Source organism: Phyllostomus hastatus, unplaced genomic scaffold (assembly GCF_019186645.2).
Source record: "Phyllostomus hastatus isolate PE091 unplaced genomic scaffold, TTU_PhHast_1.1 phas_contig_40, whole genome shotgun sequence".
In the NCBI taxonomy this organism is placed as follows: Eukaryota; Metazoa; Chordata; class Mammalia; order Chiroptera; family Phyllostomidae; genus Phyllostomus; species Phyllostomus hastatus.
The window spans coordinates 77,490,555-77,517,742 of NW_025333872.1; the positions used below are offsets into that span (position 1 = coordinate 77,490,555).

The 27,188-nt window shown below is 40.3% G+C and overlaps 1 protein-coding gene across 1 annotated transcript in view; it reads right to left on the reverse strand.

Annotated features, from left to right (window-relative positions):
* Positions 1 to 27,188, reverse strand: part of AHI1 (Abelson helper integration site 1) — a 188,783-nt gene that overhangs the window by 1,911 nt on the left and 159,684 nt on the right. Inside the window, exons 23-24 of the mRNA XM_045843567.1 lie at positions 15,186 to 15,244; positions 4,256 to 4,358 (exon numbers count right to left, since the gene is read on the reverse strand). Coding sequence (XP_045699523.1) covers positions 4,256 to 4,358; positions 15,186 to 15,244 — 162 coding nt within the window. The remainder of the gene's footprint in view (positions 1 to 4,255; positions 4,359 to 15,185; positions 15,245 to 27,188) is intronic.

Sequence of the window (27,188 nt, forward strand, 5' to 3'; positions counted from 1 at the left end):
ATTTTTGATAGACAAAGACGGTGATGGTTAACTATGCATCTAGGTGCAGCTCTGAGATAAAAAAAATTACACCATTAATGAAAACCACAGCTGAAAAAACGAGCTGCCTCTCTAGAGCCCACGAAGTCAGCAAACTGCAACTGAGGGCGATAAGCTAGTGGGGTTGAACCTGAGATTTTTCATACAATTACTCATATACTAGCCACGAATAAAAGTAACTGGACTTAACACAAAAACGTCTTTTCCCTAAACAGAGAGGCTTAATACTTGGTTGCTCTTCAAAAACAGACTGCAGCCCAAGAACGCTGGCATCCTGGTGAAGGTGGTGGTCCACTCCACTGGTCACTCCCAGGGGAGGCGCAGGCTAGCTATTTCCCAAGGGCCTTCCTTGGTGGCCCAGAAGGGTTAGGGAACATCTGTGTCTGGGGACAGGCCCCATCCTAAGATGATTGCAGTCTTTTCACATGAAAAACATTTACACATGAGGGGGAAAAAGTCCTTTGGTAATCGGTGCTTCCTGACTTTAAATTTGTTCAACAACTAATTAATCACAGAGAAGTTGGTGTGACACAGAGAAGCCCCCAAAATATTTTAAATGAAGCTCACAAAAGAAACTGGAGTAGAAAATGGTACAAGTATAGTGTGCCAAGGGACAATCTCACAGGAGCCAAAACAAAACAAAACAAAACCCCAGCATCATTTTTGTCCCTGTGTGGGTACAGGTCAAGTACATAAAACTTGCAGCAAATTAGGGTCTGATGGAAGTAGGGGAGTAGTAAAGGCTCAAATGGATGCTGGGCACAAGTCACCCAGAGTCTTACAAACATGTGCAAGGGAGAGAGAAGATGGTGAAGAGGCTCTCAGGGGACTAATAAGGCACAACAGAGGAGAGAGGAAGTTTAGGACTGTGGAAGGCCACGCTTGAAGAAGGAAAACAGAAAAGGGAAAGAATGGGGGACAGCAAGACGTGAGCGAAGGAATCCCACACATGCAGAAGATGCAGGGCCGGTTAAATGAATCAGGTGGAGACCGCACTGTGAGGTCAGGAAACAGAGAAGCCAGGAGGACCCCCTGGAGAGGGAACCCACCAGAAATCTAATGAGAGAAAGCTGAAGGAGGCAGTAAAGATAACATCTCTAAGGGAAACAAAGCAGGCTAAGGGGAGGATGGAAGGCTGGAAGAGAATGACAAAGGCTGCCCACGAAAGGGAGACGGGGGACTGAATTCCAGGAGAAGGAGAAGAGATGGCCAGGGTACACCTCTGCCAACCAGGGAAAAGGAGTGGCCCACTGTCAGGATGAATGGTGACAACATCGCGGCTGCAAAGCTGAGAAACAGATTTGCTGCAAGAGGGAAGAGCTGTCACCTAACCAAAGACACAAGCGTGAGTCCAAATCCAGTCTTCCTCCGAGGCATCTCCTCCTAAGGTGTCCCGGGGAGCTAACGGAGGACGAGGGTAACAAAGGGCCTTTTTAAAGGTTCTAAATCGCATGAAAACAAAAAGAAAAACCTGCACAGCAAGATTTTGAAAATGAATATGAAATCACATTAGTGTTTGTGGGCATGTTATATGTAAAAAAGAAGATTCATAAAAATACTGGGCTCTTCCCCACAAGAAATTCAATCCAGTAAATGTTCCCCAAAGGTTTAGTATGTGGCAAGTCCCCAGGCCGAGGGCCGCCCACCAGCAGGTCTAGTCCCTGCCTACACGCACTTGCCATCTACGCGTATGTATCTCATCGGAGTTAACAGACAAAGTGTTGTGTAACAGAAACAACCCTGAACTTGGAGCCAGAAGATCAAGTCCTAGTTTGGGCACTTTTTAGCCGTGACTCTGAGACTGTGATTCCTCTACATGTAGAAAGAATAGGCTGTGGAAACTTTCTGAAGTTACTTTCATTTAAAAAAGAAATGATAAAGTAGTACCTATCTAATAGGCTGAGTAGAAAAATGAGAAAATACACTAAAATGAAAGCTCCAGGTGTAATAATAATAATAAAAAATGCTAGGAGCTGAGAGGTCTTGGTGTTCATCATTAATCGGCTGCCCGGCCCGGGCCAGGCTCCTTGTCCTTGTGAAACACTGCCTGCAGGGGCGCCCTTTTAACGGAATCCCTGCACGTGCCCTGGGCTGGTCTCCTCCATTACAGTCCTGGAAGCCCAACTGTCTGGTCAAAGGACAGGAGTGGGTTTGAAAATTAAAAAAACAAAACAACAACAACAAACCACCCTCCACAAAGAATGGATCAGTCGAATACTACTGCTATCAGAGTATCAGCTCTGGTACTTTAACTTTGAAACTTGTTGCCATTTTGTGAAGGAGAAGGTATTTGTTTTAATTCCTCTTAATGCAATCACTGGACAGGGGATATGTTTCCTATTTTCACCGCCACATACACACATACATACATACACACAAACACACATAATTTCTTCCTGTTTTAAAAAAAGAATTTATTTATTTTTAAAAAGAGGGGAAGGGAGGGAGAAAGAGAGGGAGAGAAACACCAACGTGTGGTTGCTTCTCATGTGTCCCTTCCTGGGGACCTGGCCCCCAACTCCAGACATGTGCCCTGACTGGGAATCAAACTGGAGACCCTTTAGTTCACAGGCTGGCACTCAATCCATAGAGCCACACTAGCCAGGGTATGCATATGTGTGTGTATATATAATTTCTTTAAGAATGTCTTGTGTACCCTGGCCTGTATGGCTCAGTGGATTGAGTGCCAGCCTGCGAATAGAAAGGTCTCCAGTTCGATTCCCAGTCAGGGCACATGCTTAGGTTTTGAGCCAGGTCCCCAGTTGGGGGTACACAAGAGACAACCAATTGATATATCTCTTGCACATCAATTTTTTTCTCCCCTTCTTTCTCCCTCCGTTTTCCTCTTTGCAAAGATAAATAAATAAAAACAAAAAAGAATGCCTTGTTCACACTCTTTGCCAGTTTTTCTATTGGTTTTCTATTCCTTTTCCTTGCTATTTTTTAGAACTTTTTATATGTTAAGGGTATTACACTAATCCTTTATCTGTCATATAGTTATGAAGTTCTTCCTGTCTTAGGCTACTGTGGGTTTTTAGATTTTGCTTATGGTGGTTCTTCTGTCTGAGAGACAGGCAGACCTCACTGCACTGTGCTTCACTACCGAACCAGGTTCACGGCCTCACTCCACTGAGTGAGTCTAGGGCTCCATTCCATCAACAGGCTCAGATGATGGCCAGCATGTTTTTTTTAGCAATCATGTGTTTTTAAATTAAGTGTACCATAGTTATAATGCTATTGTACACTTAACAGACTACAGTACAGTGTAAGCAAAACTTATATATGCATTAGAAACCAAAACATTCATGTGACTTGCTTTACTGCAATATTTGCTTTATTGCAGAGGTCTGGAACCAAATCTACCCTGTCTCTGAGATATGTCTGCACATCATTTTAAAATTTCTATTATTTGAATCTAAAAATCTGTTTCAAAATATTTTCTAATTCTGGTGCCAAGATTAAAGATAGAAAATCATTACTTAACCCACAATTAAGTAACTGTTCATCTATATGCCCTCTGTACAATTAGATTTTACATTTTTACAACTAAAATCTGAAAATACTGATGAAAATTTTGAATCTAGTTCCCAGAAAGTGCAAATTTCATAAAAGCAGACACGCCAGCGCGGCACCATCCTACGCCCCAGCAGACAAGGGTCCGTGTCCCGAACAGGAACACGGAAGTCTTCTGAGGGGCCTTCCGCATGCTGCACCCCCATGCGGGAACGCGCCGCACAAACACATTTCTCTCCTGCTTGCCTGTGGGAGCGGCAAGGGGCCCCCCTTCTCGTTTCACAGTCTAGTCCTAGGCATTTCCTTAGGTCCCCTGGGATTTCCCTCTTCTCATATACCTTCGATGGCTCCCCTCGAGGAACCATTGCCCCTCAGTTTGTAAATATTCTTGTCAATCCCCTCTGCATCAAGATCTTCTCTACATCCTGTTTCCCACTGGTTACTGCCCAGCCTTTTCTTTCCTTCGAAGGCGGCCTCTCGGAGAAGCAGCCCATTCTGACGGCCTTTTCCCTCTGGGCAGGAGAACCCGAATCCTGCCTCCAGGGCTCCACTGAACCGCCCTCTCTCAGTCTCCGGGGCTGCGAGGGCACTTTTCAGCCCCGACTTAACTTCTCCCTTTAGCATGTGTCATCGTTGACCACGCCTTTCCGAAATCACCTCCTACTGACTCTGTGACACAACGTTCTCCCACTTGTCTTCTTACCTCTATGAGGGTGACTTTTCGGCCCGTTTGCTCGTTCTGGTTCACCTGCGTGTCCGCCACATGTCCTCGGTCCTCATGGCTCTGTGCTTTGCCCACTGGAGAACTACAGGAGGGAGAGATCAGAAGCAAAGGGCCAGTAAGAGAGCTGCTGCAACAGCTCAGACCAGGCTCTGGTCTCAGAAAGTGGCAGTGGGAGTGCAAAGGGGGGAGAAGTGTGAGAAGCGGAGGGGAAAACACTTGAGAGAGTACATGAGTGATCAGACATGGGGGTGAGAGACAGGGAGTCGCTCAAAATAATGCAAAGGCATAAAACTTTAGCTGGTGGGGCTCCCCCTTAACCACGATGAAGGAAGAAGAATAACACAAATTTTACTACTCTCAGAAAGATGTCTGGGACATCTTTCAGAAAGCTTTAATCAGATTAGATGGAAAAATATGTGTGCCCGTGTGTGTGTGTATGTGAAAGTACGGGATGCTCCTTAATGACAAAGAAATGAATGAAGAAGTTCATGCATAAGAAAGTTGTGACATTCTAATCTGTGGAATGGGAATGCAGCTGTTCAAATGGTTCAGTAGTAATAGTAAAATACAAAACAAATATTAGTGGATGATTCTGTACCAGTACAAAGTATGTTAGAAGAAAGAAAATACAAAACAATGTAAAAAGGGAAAAAAGTCAGCCCGAGCTGGTGTGGCTCGGTGGACTGAGTGCCGGTCTGTGAACCACAGGGTCACTGGTTCTATTCCCAGTCAGGGCACATGCCTGGGTTGCAAGCCAGGTTCCCAGTAGGGGCCATGTGAGAGGCAACCACACACTGATATTTCTCTCCCTCTCTTTCTCCCTCCCTTCCCATCTCTCTAAAAATAAATAAATAAAATCTTTAAAAAATAAGGGAAAAAAATCAAAAAGTGGAAGACAGTCCCACCTCCTTTCTAGGAGGTCCAGGAATGGTGGGAGATATCAAAACAAAACAAAACAAAAAAAAAAAGATGAAAAAATTTCATAGTCAAGTAATAAGCAGAATGAATAGAGAGTGCTATGAACTGAATGTGCTCTCTTACAACAGACAAGTTGAAGCCTTAACCAAAAGGACTATATTTAGAAATAGGGCCTTCAAGGAGGCAATTAAGTTTAAATGAGGTGGTAAGGGTGGGCCTCTAATCTGTAGGACTGGTGTCCTTATAAGGGGAAGAGAGACCAGAAGTCTTTCTCTTCACACACGCACCAGGGAAAGGCCATGTGAGGACACAGCAAGAAGGTGGCCCTGCTGGAACCTTGATCTTGAACTCACAGTCCCCTAGAACTGTGAAAAGATAACCTGCTGATGTTTAAGCCACCCAGACTCTGGTACTGTTATGGCAGTTCAAGAAGAAAAATACAGAGATGTCTAAGTAACATGAAGTCTGATGACTGAGAAACAAAAGGTCAGAAATTACAAAGATGAAAGAATAAATAAAGCATAATTAAGAAAGAAGTAGAATGATGAGTGAGAAAGGAAAGGTTGAAAATGAATATGAAACTAGGTTAGTGTTCTGAAAAAAGAACTAGTAATTTACAATATTAATCAATCTGAGGTCCACCCTTTTCACCTATCTCTAGGGAACCTATGCTGTGGCATTAAATGAGAATTTTAAAAAAATTTTATTTATTTGTTTTTAGAGGGAGAGTAAGGGAAGGAGAAACAGAGGGAGAGAAACATCAATGTGTGGTTACCTCTCATGTGCCCCCTACTGGGGACCTGGCCCACAACCCAGGCATGTGCCCTGACCTGGAATCGAACCAGAGTTTAGGTTTGCAGGCCCACGCTCAATCCACTGAGCCACACCAGACAGGATGCTGTGGTATTAAAGTAAAACTCAAGTGTCTGTGTAGGCCACAGTGACCAGGTAAGGCCACAGTGACCAGGTGAGTGAGGGAAGCTACAGGTAACACAGCAGCACTGTGGCAAATTGCAGAGGGGCTGACCCATCTGCAGGAGGCGGTCCACAGGCTTGGCCTCAGCCGACGGGTGCCACAGAAGAAGGCAGAGCTGTGCATGATTTCTAAGAGAAGTAAAAAACCTGCATTTATGTAGAATACTTTTATATTTGGACAACTAATAAAATTACACACAGGCACAGTGGACCCAACCAAGGATCCCAGGAAAGATACCTTGGAAATACATAAAACATCTGGGCTTTGCTTGCAGCCAAGATGGAGTAACTGGAACCAGATGTACCTTCACATCTAAACCAACCAAAAAGACTGGACAAAATATACAAACCAACAGTTTTCAAGATACTAAATCAGAGGCCACAAAGAATAGTTCCCCAAGATACGGAAAATAAAGGAGATAAGCCCTATGATGGCCCAGCGTGCTGCCTTCAGCGTGCCGGGGCCATGGCCTGAGACCTGTGTGGAACCTGGGGACAGCCCGAGAAGAGCTGAGGGCCTGGGAAAACCAAAGGGGGCAGGGTTCACGGAATGCCGGAGAGGAGGCAGCCTCATAGTGAGAGAACCTGAACATCTGCAAAGCATTCCCTTCGAGTATTTGGCAGAGCACTGATGAGCGCTTGCATCTGAGGAAATTCAGCAACAGTGCCCGCTCCCATCACCAGGTTGGAAAACCTCACAACTCAGAGGGCATTGGGTAGCAGCCACTTGTGTCAGTGGTAAGAATAAGCAGCCCTAGACTAAACATGGGTCCAGTCCCACCTAACAAGCCTTAACAGCAAGACCTGAAAATGTATCACAGTTTTCCAGTAGTTTAATGACATTCCAGAACAGAGCTTAAGAATGTTTATGGGAATACAAAAATATCTAGCAGCCTAAAATAAAAGTTTCAGTGTGGCATCCAATAAAAATTGACCAGAAGAGAGGTTAAAAAAAGGGGGAGAGGGGGAAATACAACCTATAACAAGGACAAAAAAAAAAAATGAAACCAACCCAGAATGCCACAGGTGTCAGAATTATCAGATGAAGACTTTACAACAGCTGTATCTGTATTTTAAAGACTTTACAACAGCTGTATCTGCTCTAAAGGTAAAGAAGACACATGGACACATGGAAGATTTTTAGAAGATGTAAACTGAGTTTTTGGAGATGAAAATTAAAATGTCTGAGATGAAAAATATTCTGGATGGGATTAAAGGCAGATTGGACATTGCAAAGAAAAAATTAGAAAACTTGGAAGATAAAGCAATGAAACTATCCAAGATGAAACATACAGACAGAATTGAAAAAATAAACCAAGCTTCAGTGAGCTGTAGGACATCTTCATATGGCTTAACATACATGTGATTGGAATCTTCAAAGAAGAGCAGAGAAACAATTGGGTACAGGAAAAAAAAAGGCAGAAGAAAAAGTGGCCCAAAATGTTCCAAATTTGATGAAAACTATAAACCTACAGATCCAAGATCAACTAACCCCTAGTACCAGAACCACAAATAAAATCACAATGAAGCACATCATAATTTAATTACCCAAAACTAATGGTAAAGAAAAATCTGAAAAAAACTTTTTCAAAATTTATTTTTGATTTTAGAGAGAGGGGAAGGGAGGAAGAAAGAAGAAAGAAACATCAATGTGAGAAACATTGACTGGTTGCCTCCTGTAGGCGCCCCGACTGGGACTGAACTTGCAACCCAGGCAGACTGTGCCCTGACCGGGAATCCACCCGGACTTTCCGCTTTGTGGGAAGACACTCAACCAACTGAGCCACATCGGCCAGGGTGGTGACAAAAAGAAATCTTCAAAGTAGCCAAACTGGGAGAAAACATGTTATGCACAGTGGAACATATTACTTCTTGGGAAAAAATACAAGTGAGAAGAGAGCAGAACATCATCATTCCAGTACCAGAAAACAAACAAACAAACAAACAAACAAACAAACAAACAGGCAAACAGCAAATCTTTTAACACAGAACTGCATCCCAGATGAAAATTGCATTCAAAAACAAAGGTGAAATGGACCTTTTCAGATACGCAAAAAAGTAAGGTATTCGTTCTTAGCTAGCCAACATTACAAATAATGTTAAAGGGAGTTTTTCAGGCAGAAGGGAAAGGATCAAAGGAAATATGAATCTATATAAAGGAATGAAACCATTGGAATCGTAACAAAACGGGCAAGTATGTACGACTTCGATATTTTCCATGTCTTCAAAAGATGGCAGTATAAGCAAAAATAATAACCATGCAGTGAGGGGCTTATCATAACATATATAAAAAGAAAATCTACGACTATAGAAGCATGAGGGTCAGGAGAGAAGAAATGGAAGTAGACTATTCTAAAGCTCCTCAAGACATACTGTGTGATAAGGATTTGTATCATAAACCCTAAAGAAATCACAAAAACAGCAAAAGAAATATGTATGTATTTCTTTTGGATAGAATATATGTATCACAGGAAAGTATGGGAAAAGTGTCTCACCAGATAATATCAATAAAGGGATAGAAATTACAAAAGGGAGTGGTAACACCAAATCTACATAAAATCTCCGAAAACTGAAAAGATGGGAATACTTCCTAACTCATTCCATGTGGCCAGTTTACCCTGATACTGAAACTGGACCACAATATAACAAAACAAAACAAAACTATAGACCTATGTTCTTCATGAAAAAAATGCAAACAAAAATTTAAATAAAATTTTAGCAAATCAAGTAAAATAAAATCAATTTATACAAAGGATAAGGGGTTTAGCCTATGAATGAAAAGCTTGGTTTAACATTTATATTTCAATGTAATTTACCATATTAAAACATTAAAAAATCATATAATTATCTTAACATGCAGAAAAAGCATTTGACAAACATCCAACATCCATTCCTGATACCAACTCTCAGCAAACTAGAAAATGGAGGAAACTACCTGAAAAGGGCATTTATTTAAAAATACACCTTATAGCAATATCATAATTAATGGAAAAAAATAAAAGACTGAATGCTTTCCTACTCATTCTCCATAAGACTGGGAAGAAGATAAAAATGTCTACTCTCATAATTCCTGTTCAACACTGCTCTGGAGGTCCTAGCCAGTGCAGTAAGTCAAAGGAAAAAAAAAAGGCATCCAGATTTAAAGGAAGAAATTAAACTGCTTTTTATTTCCATGACCATATATATAGAAAATATGCTGAATTCCAAAGAGCTAGTAAAACTAACAAAAGAGATCAGAAAGGTGGCATGATACAAAGTCAGTCAATATACAACTATTTGCAATATTTCTATTAAGTTGGCAACAAATTATTACAAATTGAAATTGAAAAACAATACCATTTACACATGAAATACGCAGGAATAAGTTAGCCAGATATTTGCAAGAGTTATACACTAAAAACTAAAGAACAGTGCTGAGAGCAATTAAAGACTGAAATAAATGGAGAAACATGTCATGTTAAAGAGTGAGAATATTGAATATTGTTAACATGTCAATTCTCCCCACACTGACCTGAAGATTCAAGGCAATCCCAAACAAAATTCCAACAGGCTTTCTTATAAAAATGGGCAAGCTTATTCTAAAATTCATGTGGACATACAAAGGACCTTAAATCGCTAAACCAACTTTAAGAAAGAACAAAGTTGGAGAGCCAGTATTATCTGCTTTCAAGATATACAGCAAAACTACAGGAATCAGGAGAGTGTGCTACTGATGCAGAGACAGAACCAGATCAAATCAGACTGGAGACCAGAAAGAGACCTAATCGTATACCAACCACTGATTTTCTTTTTTCTTTAAATAATTTAATTTTAATTATTGTTCAAGTATAATTTTCTATCTTTTACTCCCATCCCAGCCCACCCACCCAGCCCTCCTCACCTCCCTCCCATTTCAACAACTGATTTTCAATAAAAGCCATTCGGCTAAGCCAGGACTGTGTTTCAACACATGATCCTAGAACAACTGCAAACAAAACAAAACAAAACTCTCTTGTCCAAACTTCACATCATATACAAAAAGTGAACACAAAATACATCATAGACAGATATAAAACCTGGTAACATAAAACTTTCACAGGAAAACACAGGAGGAAACTTTTGTGGCCCTGGGAAAATGTTTCTTAGATACTACACTAAAGCATGATTCATAAAATAAAAAACATGGTAAACAGATTTTCATCAGAAGTTAAAAAAAAAAAGTCTGCTCTTCAAAAGCCACTAATAAGAAAAAGAGTAAAAAGGCAAAACAGAGACAGAGAAAATATCTGCAAGTCCTGTATCTGATAAAGAACATATTTATGCCATCCACCTGCCAATGGATAGTTCTGACTTCGGAAGTGTGGGTATGTGTGGAGGGTGAAGAGGCCAAAAAATAAAGAACTTAACAAACGTTGCCAGTAACAGGGTATTTTAGAGGAAAAGGTAAATTACAGCTTTCTCATGAAGACAAGAAGAAACTGAAGGAGTCCAGAACAGGATTATAATGATGAGAAAATACACAGTGGAGGAGTGATAGAAATACTTGGAATTAACTTCTTACTACATTATATTAAGAAGAGATTTCACTCACTCATTGAGTTCACATTTGAGTACAATATTTATAAAGGACTTTAATATGACTGACCATGTAAATTAACTTCTTTCTGACTCAAGTTGTTAATAATAAAGCACTCTCTGTTTTAAAAACCCTCCAATAAACTCAAGATAAAATATGTTAGTAACTAACTAGGGAACACCGATACTATTGTATTTATATGGATTGTAACATATTTATGGAAGTTTCCTTGGAAACTCTGACTTGGGCAGCAGATAGTAACAACATAGAGGCATGCAGTACGAAAGTGAAAGTCCAAGACTTTCAAGAATATGCCTTTGTTAAACTAACCTAGAGAAGTTTCTTCTTCTTATCTTAAAAATAGTGTAGCTTTACTAAAATATGTATAAATCATTTGCACAGAAGTGATTGGCATTTCTAAAAAATAAAGGAAGAAGCAAGACAAGAAATTCAAGTAGAAAGTCGCAAAAGGCGGTCCTTTGTGACTCATTTTGGTCAAGCAACTAATAGTTAGACGGTGCAAACAGAAGGGCAAGACTGCAAAGAAACCAAAGAAACCAAAAAAACCACCAGCCTCCGTCCATTTACTTGGGTACAATGGACTCACTTAGGTAAATTAAAGAAATAAAGAGGTGAATTTTTTTGTGCATACTGGGCCATAAATAGTATTCCCATCTTCCTACAAGTTTTCAAGTCATGAGAAATATATCTTAATTCATGCTTGCTTCTAAGAAATTACAAGTTCAGGGAAAGCCCAAAGACTTTAGATGAACTAGAGTACTTAGACATATCTGAACTTCTCATGAAAATTTATTTTCAGATGCTCCTTAAACACTCCATGTTCAAAAGGAAAAACCAAGCTGTTCTGAGAACCTTGAGAAGCTGGGATGTTTTGTGAGGCTCTTCAACTTGAATCTGGAAAGTATGGCAAGGATCTCTCTATACATCTGAAACTGGGTGTCCAACGTAGTCAGAGTGACCAGTCTCTCATTCACTTTCCAGGTAAAAAGTGTTAACAATGTGTTCAAGGATGCCAAGAGCATTGTTCCCATAGGGTATTAAGTGTGGTCCCTTCTTGGTTGTTGAAATAGAGTTTGTCCTTATTGTTCCAGTCTGTTTTTCATATGTGCACTCTCTTGTTGAGTATAATCTCCTCACAGTCAGTGATTATATTATCAGCTACTACGTAAACTTTCAATTATGCAGACTAGAGCTGAAAACATACCTGGCAGATAAAACAAAAATAAAAACCGGAAGGATCTGGGATGTGTGTTTGCACCTCCTGACAGACAAGAAGGAAGACGTGGAGAGAACGGCCGATGAGGAAGGAGGGGACGGGTGGTCTGGCTCTGGCCTGGCCACTGGCTGCCTGCAGCGGCCTGAGACCTGCCGCAGCCTCTCTGGTCTCGCTTCCCCTCCCGGTCTGCAACTCTCCCAGGGAAGCGGTGAGAATCAACTGTGACACTGTCAGTGGCTGTGCTCTGAAGCGACACAAGGCTATATATAGTTATCTAATTAATAATAGATTTTTTCTCTCAAAAAAAGATTTTAAAACTATAGCAAAATGGTATCTTACCAAGGAGCCTGACAACACTGAATACAGCCTAAAACACGCGCACGCGCACACACACACACACACACACACACACACACACGGTCAGAGGATCAGGAGATGCGGGTCTTGGCCCCAGAGTGGACGTAAACAGGCCCCATGCGACCTGCACAAGGCCTCTCCCATGAGCTTTCTTGACGATAAAACAGAATCTACGGAAAGAATGCCTAAGCCATCTTCTAGGTCATGATTTGGTGACTCTTTTAAATATCACTTAAATATTATGCTAATCTTTTATCTGTAGAATGAAATATTATCTTCTGAAATAACGCATGCTTTCATTTGGTAATTCCTGTAAATTAGACTGTAATCTGAGTCAGGATTTTTGAACCGGAAGACATTTCAAAATGTCAAAGTGTATAACAGGGTTAACTTCAACGGATAATTTCCTGAAGAAAATTCAGCAGGGATTATCTGTGTGTACATGGGTGAAAGTGTGCACTCATGTGTTTTGGGGGGTGACAGGCAGGCATGACAGATACCTATGCTATTTGAGGCATGTTCAAGGCATGTGACGGTTTGCTAGTGATGTCTCAGTATAAAGTTTGGGCTTAAAATTAGGTACAAAATGATCTTCAATGATAAAAATTGAGACAATTTATTAGGGAATGTTTTGATGTAATTCTTTTAAAGTAAAAGAGGGACTGTCTTATTTAATGTATTAAGTAATACAGCAAGTATCAAATTAAAATACAAAACTTCCCAGAGATCTTTTAAAATAAATACCTCAAAATAAGCTGCCCAAATGCATTATGCATTTGTAGAAAATATACAATGCTAGTGTTCTGGGTATTAGCATTTTTCTTTAACACCTGGAAATAGGCATTTCATAATATTTTTTTACCACATATTGTACATGTTTTCAGTTAATACAATTCAAAGATAACTCAAACAAAAGTAAGTGACAAACTGGGTCCATAAAAAAATTTAGTGTGAGTCTTGGACGATAGCTCAATTGGTTACAGTGTTGTTCTGCTATACTAAGGTTTTGGGGTTGCCCCACCCTGGCGAATACCTGAGGCTCTGCCCTTACTATATAACAGGTGCTCCAAGACAAAAAATTATGGCTCAAATGAAAGAACAGGTCAAAACTCCAAAAACAGAACTAAGTGATGAAAAAATAGCCAACCTATTAGATGCAGAGTTCTAAACACTGGTAGTCAGGATGCTCACAAAAATGGTTGAGTATGGTCACAAAACAGAGGAAAAAGTGTAGGCTGTGTAAAGTGAAATAAAGAAAAATATACAGGGAACCAACAGTGAATGGAAGGAAACAGGGACTGAAGTCAACAATTTGGAACAAAAGGAAGAAATGAACATTCAACCAGAAGAGAATGAAGAAACAAGAATTCAAAAGAATGAGGAGAGGCTTAGGAATCCTCAGGACAACTTTAAACATGCCAACATAGAATCATAGGGGTGCCAGAAGGAGAAGAGGAAGAGCAAGAAACTGAAAAGTTATATGAAAACATAATGAAGGAGAACTACTTCAATCTGACAAAGGAAATAGACTTCCAGGAAGTCCAGGAAGGCCAGAGAGTCCCAAAGAAGTTGGACCCAAAAAATGTACACCAAGGCACATCATAATTACATTACCCATGATTAAAGATAAAGAGAGAATCTTAAAAGCAGCAAGAGAAAAGGAGACAGTTACCTACAAAGGAGTTCCCATAAGACTATCAGCTGATTTCTCAAAAGAAACCTTACAGGCAAGAAGGGGCTGGAAAGAAGTATTCCAAGTCATGAAAGGCAAGGACCTACATCCAAGATTACTCTATCCTGCAAAGCTTTCATTTAGAATGGAAGAGCAAATAAAGTGCTTCCCAGATAAGGTCAAATTAAAGGAGTTCATCATCACCGAGTCCTTATTATAGGAAATGTTAAAGGGACTTATCTAAGAAAAAAAGATGATCAAAACTATGAAGAGTAAAATGACAACAAACTCACAACTATCAACAACTGAAGCTAAAAAAAAAAAACAAAAAACAACCTGAGCAAACAACTAGAACAGGAACAGAATCACAGAAATGGAGGTCACATGGAGGGTTATCAGTGGGGAGGGGAAGGGGGGAAATGTACAGGGAATAAGAAGCATAAATGGTAGGTACAAAATAGACAGGGGGAGGGTAAGGATACTACAGGAAATGGAGAAGCCACCGAGCTTATATGTAGGACCCACGGACATGAACTAAGGTGGGGGATGCTGATGGGAGGGGGTGTGCAGGGTGGAGGGGAATAAAGGGGAGAAAAAAATGGTACACCTGTAACAGCATAATCAATAAAATATACTTAAAAAAAGAAGCAACCAATGAATGCATAAATAAGTGGAACAACAAATGATGTGTGTCTCTTCCTTGCTCTCCCTCTCTCAAATAAATACATCAAAAAAGATTATGTTAAAAAAATTTTAGTGTGATACTTTAATTTCTTGTAATTTTTCATACACATCCTCAACATCCAACCATTAAAATATTCTCCTTGCCTTGACTGGCATGGCTGAGTTGGTTAGGCATCGGTCTACAAAATGAAAGGTCACCAGTTCAATTTCCGGTCAGGGCACATGCCTGGGTTGTGGGTTTGGTTCTAGTTGGGGGAGGTACAAGAGGCAACCAATCAATGTTTTTCTGTCACATCAATGTTTCTCCCCCCGCCCCCTCCCTTCCCCTCTGTTTAAAAATAAATGAATAAAATTAAAAAAATATTCTCCTTCAACCAACTAAACTCTTTTATCAATTATCTGAAACTTAATTCAGAGTATATTTTGAGAAGGAAAATGAAATATTGTCCTTCATAAAAAAAAAAAAAACCCAACTATTGCTGCAAATTATTTAGGAAGAAAAGTTGCTCACTGTGTCACAGATTCGCAGCTCCTTTGGAAATCCTGAGACTTGTCCTTGTTGGCTGACTGCTGTGAAAGAAGAAACCACCAAACAGGAAGTCAAAAGTCAGAGGAGACAGCACAGGTAACATTCACATGCTGAAACCCCGCCAACGGGCCGAGTGAGGAGAGAGCACGCCTGTTCTGAGCATCAACCAAGAGTTCTCAGCTTGCTGGAGCTCTTCGTAAAGAAAGCCAGCTTCCAGGCGTGTGGCAAAAAGTGTCACACGGAATCAGTCTAAATTAACCTGGCAATACTACATGAGATATTACTTAAGTTCTAAATTTACCTTTTGGCATTGCATCTTGACTTCGTAATCTTTTCAGTATACTTTGTATTTTCATCATGTATTCACTAAACTATAGGTAAAATATTATATCTGAGAGCTCTTTAAAATCTTCTACCAAATTTGTTCCAAGTGCCTGTTTTATTAATGGCACCTCTACGAGAAAAACAAATAAGTACTCTCAGTGGTGTCAAATTATATGCTAAGTGTTAGATGGTTCCTCTAGAATGTGAACATTATTTCCAGATAAAAGTATGTGTTTGATATAGACAGTTTTTTTTACATATCAACCAAAGGTTGCCATCAAATAGACCACAAATGTTTTCTACACATAATTACATGTTATAAAAAGGATCCACTTAAAATTCACATAAAAATATAAATTGTTACTACGTTCAAGTTTTGAATTACACACAAACTGAATCATATACAAATGAGGGAGATATACCACATCTATTTATTTAAGTAAAAAAAAAAAGTCAGAAAACAAAAACCAAAATGAAAGAAAAGGAGTACAACCTTCTCTTTCCATCTTAACTTGTTTGAGTAACTACTCTTTCCCCAGTCTTATCTCTGTGGAGCTGGTTTTGATTTTTTAGATTTCCTCCACAATGAGATCCCTGCAGGATCATTCCTCAGCAAGATTCAGCACTGAATATTTTTAAACAAGCATTACTTTTTTATCAGAAAGACTTCAAAAGGATATTATGTTTTTCTGGACCATAATTATGTGACATTACTACTAGCTATATAGCATTAAATCAAACATATAATAAAATGAGAATTAAAGAACAAGAAGACTTAGTAGTGAAAGGTTTTAATAAGTGACCCAATTTCATAGAAAGCCAAAGAAGCAATGATAAACACCTTGATTTTCTTCTAGCAGTGGAGATGATCTGACTCAGTTAAAGAATATTTGTTTGGAAAATTCAAATTGAAGGAGTAATTCACACTGCAGAATACTTTACCTGCCTTAAATCAACAGAGCAAAAAGCTAAGGAAACCATTGAAACCTAGCTCAAAAAGCATCAATTATAATGGAACTTCTTTAGTTTTTTTCCAGACTTATGAAATAAAAATTCCAAACACAGCCATCAAATTAAAGGTAAGATGCTTTACTCTTTACATGGTCTAAGTATTACTTGTATCTCTTTGCCCATGGCAAGACAAGTATCTTACCATAAATATATTTACATATATGAAACTTTTATTAAATTACTGGATAAAAAACCCACTAACATGATGGCTCTAATTAGAAAGTGAACTACTCCAGAGGTTGAGGAAACATCAAACAGAATTACAGATCACTAAGACAATGTTACTTTTAATTACTTGTGACCTTGACAGATGAGTGTAACATATTACCACGTGCAGGTCTTACCAAATCTGCTTCTAAGAGTCAGTTCACGTGAAATGGATACTGTGATGTCCTCAGAAGGTTGGTCTTACCTAGGTTAAACATTGTGCCTGCCATCTTTCTTACTATATTATTGCATTACTGTAACTATGTACCCAAAGGTGAATGATGTGTTCAAATCCTATGAATCCCAAAGTAGGGTATCCACATAACAAAGTTTTAATACTTATTTCTAAAAGAACGCTCATTTAATTAGGCCCAATACTTCACTTCTGAACACCTTTACTCACTCATTCCTTGGTCTCGGCAGCAGCACGCCATATGGGTAGTTATGGAAGCAGAAGGAGGGGGAAGGAGGAGGTGTCTCTGGGAGTTGCTTTGTTTTATTTTCTCTTTAATCCAAAAAGCCCCTAAGGCTACAATATCATCAGCCCACAAGCGCCCCCCACCATCCACAAGGCCAAGGAGCAGGACTGCCCTGCGTTCCCTCCTGTCCACACACACACACATCTCAGACAGTTGTTTTGTGACTCCGCTTCTTCCTCATGGGTAGCCTTGACTGGAGAGGAGGGGATAAAGAGAGGAAGACGAGCAAAGCAAAAGAGATGAATGAAAGGACCAGCATCTGCAGACTCCTGCTTCCCGAAACCTTACGACTTCTTAGAGGTGCTTTTACATTTAGATGCAGGGAGACTTCAACAGGAAAGGAATGATTAATGGAATGATTTTAAGTGCTTCGACTGATTACATGGAGATTAGCCAAGAAGAAACAACTCATAAATAGCTCTGTAAAGGAGAAATGGGCCCTGCAAACAACTCACCCAAATATTTCTTATATATCTGAAGAATGAATGTAAAATTATGTAAGTGTTCAAACCATGTTTGTTGTAACTAGCACACCAGCTTTAAAGAAGGCAAATTTAAGATAGAATAGCTCCACTTTTACCTGCTGTTTATATAGTCCCGATATCTATTTTTTCCATATAATTAATATCTATAACTTGTTTATATCCACTTTGTAGGATTTTTTTTTTGAGAGAAAGGAACAACAATCAGGGACGGTGGTTAAATTGCAGTCTTGGTTCTGTTATTAACTCTCTGTGGCCTAAGTAAGCCACCGCTCTTGGGAGTCTGATTTTGTGTTTGGCAAAGAACAGCAGGGGCTCAGAATGAAAGCCTGAGCCATCGCGGCACCACTCTCTGTTTTGCAGATGAGGAAATGGAGGCCCAGAGTCGCTACAGGGTTACAGAAGTAGCCTGAAGGTTACACTCCTATTTTTCAAAACAATGTAACGGTAAAGTAACTTTTCAGTACAATTTTCATTGAAAACCTCATACACAAACACTTACAGGCAGAATTGCTCTAGGTGAAGCAAGGTCCCCAGCTGGGCACACCTGGCCCCCCAGTCAGTGCTCAGAGCCCTGGGGAACAGGGCTGTCCCCACAGGAGAGGGCTGACAACTGGACTACACAAGTTCTTTGGATTTCCTCTATTGCTAAAATTCTGTTTGCAGGAGCACAATTTTACGATTTTAAATACTCATATGAGTTTAATGTCCATTCTTTGCTTTTAAAATTTATTATTATGTGATTTGTATTTGATGCTAAATCCTCCCATTATAATGCTTTTCCTTAAAGGACAAAACATTCTTTTGCATTAAGATGCAGTTTCTACAGACATACTAAAAAGGGAAGGCCTTCTCTGTGATCCATCATCTGCAGTGCTGGAGGCTAACGGCGCCAATTAAACAACAGCACATTCTTGTGGAACACCACTCCACCAGCGGGGCGCGGGCGGTGCTGGCTCCCGGGACTGGAGCCGTGCAGGCTCAAGGAGCTCACACTGGAGGGGAGACAGGTGCGGACACAACAGGAAGACAGGAAGAGGGAGAGACGTCATGGTGAAGGTGAAAAGGAAATGCGGGGAGAAAAAGAACAGAAGGCTCGAACTGTGTAACTGGAGACTTTTGAGAAGGATCCAGAGGAGGAAACATTTAGTTAGATCTTAAGGGATAAATTGAAATTCTGCTAATTGGGGAGGTACCCACAACCCCACAGTTCAAGAAAGCAGGGTGAGCAGAAGCTTGAGGGACGTGTCCGTGGGGCAGCGCACCAGCAGCCTGTGTTGGAGGATGAGGAAGAACAGTAGGTCGAACCTTCTTTTCAATCTCTGAGGATGGGATCCAAAACCATTTGCCAGGTTTGGACTACATAGACAAACGTAGAGCCCACTGACATTTCTGAGCTGGTAAGTCACATGACTTGACTTCTGTTTTAGGAAGATATCTCCAGTAGGCGGGCGAGGGGTACATTAGAAGTTAGAGAACAGAAGAATGAAGACTGCTGTAGGCGGGGATGGAGGCCGGGGGGGGGGGGGGTGGGGGGGTGGGTGGGGGGGGTGGGGGGGGTGTATTTCATAGCAACACCCTCCCCAAGCTCTTCCCCCTGGGTTCACTCTAAAAATGCTGGCATCCTTACTGATTCCTACCCTTCGTCCTTATTCATTCTTTATACTTCTCTACTCCCACAGATTCAGCCAGCATGTTTATGTTAACGACTTCCAAATCAATACAACGAATTCAGATCTCCAGTGATCTTCATAATGACCCAGCAATTGTTAGTTTTCACCAAATCTTATAAAGACAATAGTTTTTCTAAATACACACTTGGATCTAAAAATTTTCATCCCATACTACCTTGCAAGTTTTCAAAATTTTTTTGAGTCCCATAGAAGCTTTTAAGAGATCTGCAATTGGCTGCTGTACATATATTGCAAACTTCACGTGTCTCAAAATTGAAGTTCTTATATTTTTATACACAGAGGTGTTCAAATTAGAAACCTAGATTTCTCCTTTTCCTTCTTGTGGATTTAGTCACCAAATCCTACTTTCTCAATATGTTTGGCTTGGGTTACTGCAACAGCGTAAGACAGGTTCCGGGTCTTACTTCCTGCAGTATTGCTTTTTCCCAGTCTTTTCAGAGTTTCTTGAACGACATTTTGAAATAACCAGTTTGATGTCATCTTCCATGCTTTATATCCTTCGTGGCTCCCTACTACCTTGAGGACAAGAATCCTGCTCCTACACATGCCACACAAGGACCTTTGTGATCCTGTCCACTTGTTCAGGTTCAGCTCTGCTTTCGCTGTGCATCCTAAGCTCCAGCGTGATGAAACATTTGTGGTGGCCCACGTGTATCGGCCTTAGTATATGTCTGCTCAGTTTGCCTTGCATGTCCTTTCACCCATAACCCTCATTTTAGAAATTAACTTAAGCCCTGGCTGGCGTAGTTCAGTGGATTGAGCACGGGCTGGGAACCAAAGTGTCTCAGGTTCGATTCCCAGCCAGGGTACATGTCTGGGTTGCAGGCCATAACCCCCAGCAACTGCACATTGATATTTCTCTCTCTCTCTATCTCCCTCCCTTCCCTCCCTTCCCTCTCTAAAAATAAATAAATAAAATCTTAAAAAAAAAAAAGAAAGAAATTAACTCCTCTGAAAAAGCCTTTCTTGACTGGACTCGGGTGAGGGGCTATTTCTATTTGTTCACCTAGCATTTAATGTAGAACTCTATCGGAAACACTTATACTATTATGCTACAAACCCTGCTGAAGTTTGGCTACCTGTCTGCTCTTTTGACAGAGAACTCCTTGACCTTCAAGGTAGGTGATGGTTCCATTAATGCACTGGAATTTAGAGGAAAACTCAAGTTTTTAAATATGGATTTTATTTAGGCATTTTGTACTCAAGGTTCCAGATGATATCTATGTGAAAATTTCTAGTTGGCAGTTAGCAATACTTGGGGAATTCAGAACAGGAGCCAGGGTTAACAGATGCAGAATATACCAAAGTAATATTTGCAACTATAAGGGTAGATGGGGGAAATCCAGAAAAAATATGCTACAGAAAAATAAAAGAAACAAATAACAGATGCAACATGTATCTTGGTGAAAGCTTGTATTCTAGTGGCAGGCAAAGCCAGAGACAGAAAAACAGGAGAAGTAAGTGCAGTGTTACAAAAGTTAAGGAAAGAGTAAAAGTAAGACAAAGGTGTTAATGACCCAGAACACTGGGGTACGGTTTCTTCACATAGCCTGTAAACTGCTGGATTTGGTCCCTCCCTCCATCCTGTGTTCATTCTTTCACCCTTCTGCCTGTGAGCAGCTGGTATTTCAGTTTCTCTGATGAGCGTTTCTGGACACGTTAGGGCTTTTGCACATCCTGTTGCTAATGCTCCCAATGCATCCTCCTGCCTACCTGGCCCACCTTATAAAAACTAACCCATCTACGTCTTTCTACTTGGCCTCATAATTCCTTCACTACCCTTTTGCGGCTTATATGTTTAATTTTGTGACTTATTAACTACAGTTACTCTCAATCATTAGACTGTCAGTTCTATAGGTAGAGGGACTTCGGTTTAATTCACCAGTATACCACCTATATAATATTCCACCTTAGTGCCTGGAAAAAAAGCAGGCATTCAATAGGAGCATGTTAAATGAATAAAAAATGAAGATACCAGAGGGATGAGGAGCGAGGATGGGGATCACTGATGGACGGAGGGCCAGAAGAATGTGGGAGGGGAAACTGTCAGGCATATGAAGGAAGGGCACTTCTTTTTTGAGATCTGAAAGCAGCAAAAAAGCAAGGTGAAAGTACAGAAATACAGAGAAAGTGGGGATGAGAAGTTAAGGCAATTAATGTCGGATTCTTCTCTTTAAGAAAGCATGGAGACTTCTGGTCAAGATGGCAGCACAGGCAGACATGGCTCACCTCTTTGCACAACCACATCAAGACTATAACTAAAATACAGAACAACCATTACTTAGAACCATCAGACACAGAGTTGAATGGAAGTCTGACAACTACAGAATTAAAGAAACCACATGTGTCCAGACTAGTAGAAGGGACACAGATGTGAAATGGACTGGTCCCTCACCCACATGTGGTGGATAAAAATTTGGGAGGGATATCTCGGGAGCGAGGAGTCCCAACCCCACACTACAACCCCAGCACCGGATTTCAGTGCCAAGAAGATAAATTCCCACAACTTCTGGCTGCAAAAACCAGTGGGGATTGAGTCAGTGGAAGAAACTGCTGGAGCCCCAAGCAACAACAGCAACCAAGGCTCAACTACAAGAGGAAGGTGTACTCAGCCCACACGAAGGGTGCATCTTGAGTACTCAGCTTGGGGAAAGGAGAGGCTGTGCCACTGGACCCTACAGGACACCTACTACATTAAGCCATTGCTACCAAGACACAGAGTCAAAGCAGCTCTACCTAATACAGAAAAACAAACACAGGGAGGCTGCCAAAATGAAGAGACAAAGAAACATGGCCCAAATGAAAGAACAGATCAAATTCCAGAAAAAGAGCTAAATGAAATGGAGATAAGCAATCTACCAGATGCAGAGTTCAAAACACTGGTTATAAGGGTGCTCAAGGAACTTAGTGAGGACCTCAGCAACGTTAAAAAAGATCCAGTCAGAAATCAAGTATACATTAATTGAAATAAAGAAAAATTTACAGGGAAACAACAGTAGAGTGATGAAGCAAAGAATCATATTAATGATTTGGAACATAAAGAAGGAACAAAAAAACAATCAATCAGAACAAGAATAAGAAAGAATCCAAAAAGTCAATATCCAGAAATCTATTAGGAAAGAAAACTGGAGAGATTCTAGTTGCAGTTAGAAATACTTGGGGAATTCAGACCAGGAGTTTTGTGAAGTCCACGGTCGCCCTTTGCACACTGCTAAATAAATGTCCGCCTGTGTGTCTCCGACAGGGGTCGGGTCTGACTTGGGAGAGTAACAAGCATCTCAGAGCAGTTGCTCCCATTTGTTTACCCAATCCTTTATTCAGCAAACATTTATTCATACCTGCTTTGAAATAGATGCTTGGAATTCAGTTTTGAATAAGACAGTCCCTGTCTTCAAGGAACTTTTATGCCTTATATTTCTATCCAAAGAGGAAGGAAGGAAAAGGAGAAAAAGGCATATGCACGAGCCATGCTGGGAGAAGCAGTCAGTGACACTTTTCCTTTTGACCTAATTTCCTTTACCTAACCTTTCCCTTCTTCAATCTTTATTATAAAGACCCACAGGTTTATGAAACAATTGTGTTTTTATTTTTATTAAAGTTTTAAAAGATAGCAGATCCTCATTATTTGTAGATTTCCTATTTGCAAATTTGCCTACTTACTAAAACTTATTTGTAACCCCCAAAGCAACTCTTACAGAGCTTTCAGTCATTTAAATACACGCACAGGCACAGGGCAGTGAAAACCCGAGCTGCCCGATCACGCCTTGGCTCAGCTGACACCGGAGCAAAAGCTTACAATGCTCCGACAGTGCTGCGGCCTGTTTCTAACGCTCTCCCTGTGTTGCTTAAGCTCTCATGTTGTGAGTGAGTGTTCTTTTCATGGTTTATGTTGTGCCATGCTTTTCGCACTTTTGTGCTTTTTGTTGGTATTCTGCTGTTTAAAATGGTCCCTGAGCACAGAGGTGAAGTGCTGTCTAGTGGGACTAAGTGCACAGAGGCTGATGCGCCATGGAGAGAAAACACGTGAGCCAGGTAAGCTTTGTTGAGGCACAAGTTACAGTGCCACTGAGTATGAGTTTGACTTTAATGAATCTACAATCTACATATGTTAAGTAAAGTGTCTGTAAACAGAATATATGTAAAACAAGGCTATGTATGGAATGACTGATAAAAATGTGACCATGGGCTCACAGGGACTGAATCCTGTATTTCCCCTGGAGGCGTTGATTTAGCATTTGCTAATTTAGTGTTCACGACAAATTTATAGAACATAACTGCTCTGAATAATGAGAATTGACTGTATATTTCTCAGCATGGCTTCTGTGCACCTACCAGATAACAATTTTACTGTTCTTAGTTACCACCTTCTTTAATGCTATTCCTGACATATTTCTGAAGTTTTGGGGAGTTCTGTCTCATCAAATCATAATTGTTCACTGAGACTATCCTGTGGTAAAGTACTAAGGTGGGGACTTTCGGGGAAATAGGACTATTATACAGCTGATTCCCACTGGTTTCACACAGCTACGTGTAACAGTTTATAGACTGCTCTATACTCAGGTCAATTGGAAGTTTATATTCAGGGATCAAGGGGTAGGTACTGCAGTAGGTACTATTCCACTGAGAGGTCGGAAGAGCATTCTTGAACAAAATTCCACAACCCTTGTGTCTATAAAGGAGGCTTTCAGAAACATAATGGAGTATCTGCTGAAGATGAGCACATTTAGGGTAGGGTCTGGGCTTTTTTTTTAAATTGAGGTAACATTTTTAGCTTATTATATAAGTTTCAGGTGGACATTATAATTTGACAGCTGTGTATATTGCATTGTGCTCACCACCAAAAGTTTCCATCTGTTGCCATACAATCGATCCTCTTTAACTGCTTTGCCTTCCCTCCACCTCCCCTTCCTCTCGTAACTACCACTCTGTTGTCTGCATCTGTGAATATTTTGGTTTGTTTGTTCATTTGTCTTTATTAATGTTCTATATATAAGTGAAATAATACAGACATTTGTCTTTTTTCCTTCTGACTTATTTCACTTAGCATAATACCCTTGAGGTCCTTCCATGTAGTTGCAAATGGCAGGACTTTGCCTTTTAATGGCTGAGTAGTATTCCACCACCCACGGCACATTTTAGTCCATTATCTGTCAATGGACACGGATGTTGTTTCCATTTCATGGCTATTGTAAATAAGGCAGTAATGAACACAGATGTTTGGGCATGGGTATTTTTACATAATGATCTAAAGATGTTTGAGGCATAGCAGTTCGAGGAAGATTAATCTGCCGCATACCAAACTGGCGATGTGTAAGGGTAAGAACGCTCGGATCCAATTCTTGACTTGTTTGAAGCCGACTGAGTAGCCTATAAGCGTGGACTGTTGTTATCCCTCCTGTCTCCTCCCTTTCTTTCCCCCTTTCTGGTTTGAATCTCAATTCTTCCCTACCCTTCCCATGAAGGATTTCAATTTCCCTCCCAACAAACCATGGTAAGCAGACACAGACATTGAGGGCAAATGTAGGTGCACGTAATTTGGCACTGAGGTAAGGCGTTAAAGGCAGTATGCTACAAGATTATGGGACAAAATGAGATCCCTCTGACCAAGTGGAAATTCTGGACAGCCTGTCTGTAGCCCAATCTAAGAGATTCCTTATTCCTCATCATTTCAGTCTGTGTACATATGTATGTATGTACACGTGTACAAATAGTCACTATATATTATTAGTTTAAAAAACTGCTTTGTCATGTTGCTTTGAAATTTGCTCTTCAGTTGTCTTCTTTAATAGGTTTACACCCACTATGCATATCTAAGCACAAACCATTTTGTTGATATTTATAATGTACACGTCAGCAGCTATAACAGACTAAATAATTACACAGGGTATTTGTGGTAATTACAAAAGTTGCAATAAAAAACGTATTCCTTCTAGTGAGTTTAAGGACTGGGCAATAAGCAGCCTTCGTGACCTTGCAGGAATGTTTTCCTACATTATCTGGGTGCGCCACTACTTTCTAGTCAGTGACTAGAAATGACATGGCAGCGTTTTTTCTCAAAGGAGTTGTCAGCCTTTGGCGGTCTATCGCACGGTCTGCCTGCGTTGTGTAAGATGCACCGATGTGCAAGAGGCTGCTGCTCAAACACACCCACGGTAATGGGGAAGCAGTGACGGGGGTACAAAGAAAGGAAAGACTCATTAAATACAGAAAAGTTCAGTAAAAGAGTGATAAAAGCAAATCTGTTCTAATATGTTGAAAGAGATCAACTATATGTATGGTTTATGTGGCTAAAAGAGACATTTATACAAAAAAGGTTCTTCCCTTGTTATGTCAGCCAAAGGAGAACCATATTAAAATTAGAGGCCATTATAATAATGTTATTGTGACTGCTAAGCAAAAACAAGAATATTAGCATATAATTCATTTTCAGTGGTTTATGGAAAGAGTAGCATACAGTGAATTTATCAAGCAAAGGAAATAAGTGGTAGTCAAGAGCTATCTAAACTAAATTAGGAGATATTTTTATATAAATTCATCATGTTGAACCTCCCATAGCTGGCTGGACACATCTTTATGTGAAACTGTTGTTTTTGAGTAGGGTAATCTTGAAGTCCAACTACTACTTATATAGTTGCCAGTAATGAAAAAAATGAAAGCAAAATTTCATTTACAGGATCTTAAAATAAGAAAAATAATTTAAGGAAAAACACATATCCACACACACACACACACACACACACACACACACACACAGTATTATACACAACTCTTCTATTAAAAGAGAACAGTTCTCAGTGGGGGGTCTGTGTGATCAGGACCTCCAGGGAAGGTCTGATAATGTCTGGACGACACTTTTTTTTTTTTTAATGACATTTAGGGTTGTATGGAAACTGGGGACAGGCATTTATTTAACCCAGCCTATAGAGAAACAGGAATTTTTTTTAAAAGATTTTATTTATTTTTAGAGAGGGAAGGGAGGGAGAAAGAGAGAGAGAGAAACATCGATGTGCGGTTGCTGGGGGCCGTGGCCTGCAACCCAGGCATGTGCCCTGACTGGGGATCGAACCTGCAATGCTTTGGTTCGCAGCCCGCACTCAATTCACTGAGCTATGCCAGCCAGGGCTTGGATGACACTTTTGATCATTAGAACTTGAGGGGGTTGGTGCTTCTGGCATCTAGTGGACAGAGGCCAGAGATGCCGTTATACACCCTACAATGCTCAACACATTCCCCGCAAACAAAGAATTTTTCTCTAGCCCCAAATGCCAATAGTGCCAAGGTTGAGAAACCCTTGAGTACTGGGCAGAACAAGAGGACAGCAGAGGCAGGGTGTCAGAGGACTCAAAAAGGTCATACTGATTGTCAAGTCAGAAGACAGCGTGACTGATAAGCATCAATTCCACCACTATCTAAAGGACAAGTTACAACTAGGAATGATTGGCTGCTAGTTCTCTCAATAACATCTTTCACATTTGAGATCTGTAATAGATTGTGAGAGGGATGTTACTCATTTTTAGGTTGACCATTAAAAATATAATCATGAAGAGCAAACACTGTCTATCAAACAGCCCTGAAGGTCACTGTCAGAGAGCAGTACTGGGCCAAGCAGAACACTGGTCTGACACAGCATAAGATTACTTACTTTACACTTTTTATGCACTCATTATTCAAAGACTAAAAATCCCTACTTGACTTCTCAGAAGGAATGTCCTACAATACTTATCAATGCTTTACTGGAACAATGATGAAATCTTGACTGAAAATTTACATTATTCTCCAAACTGAGTT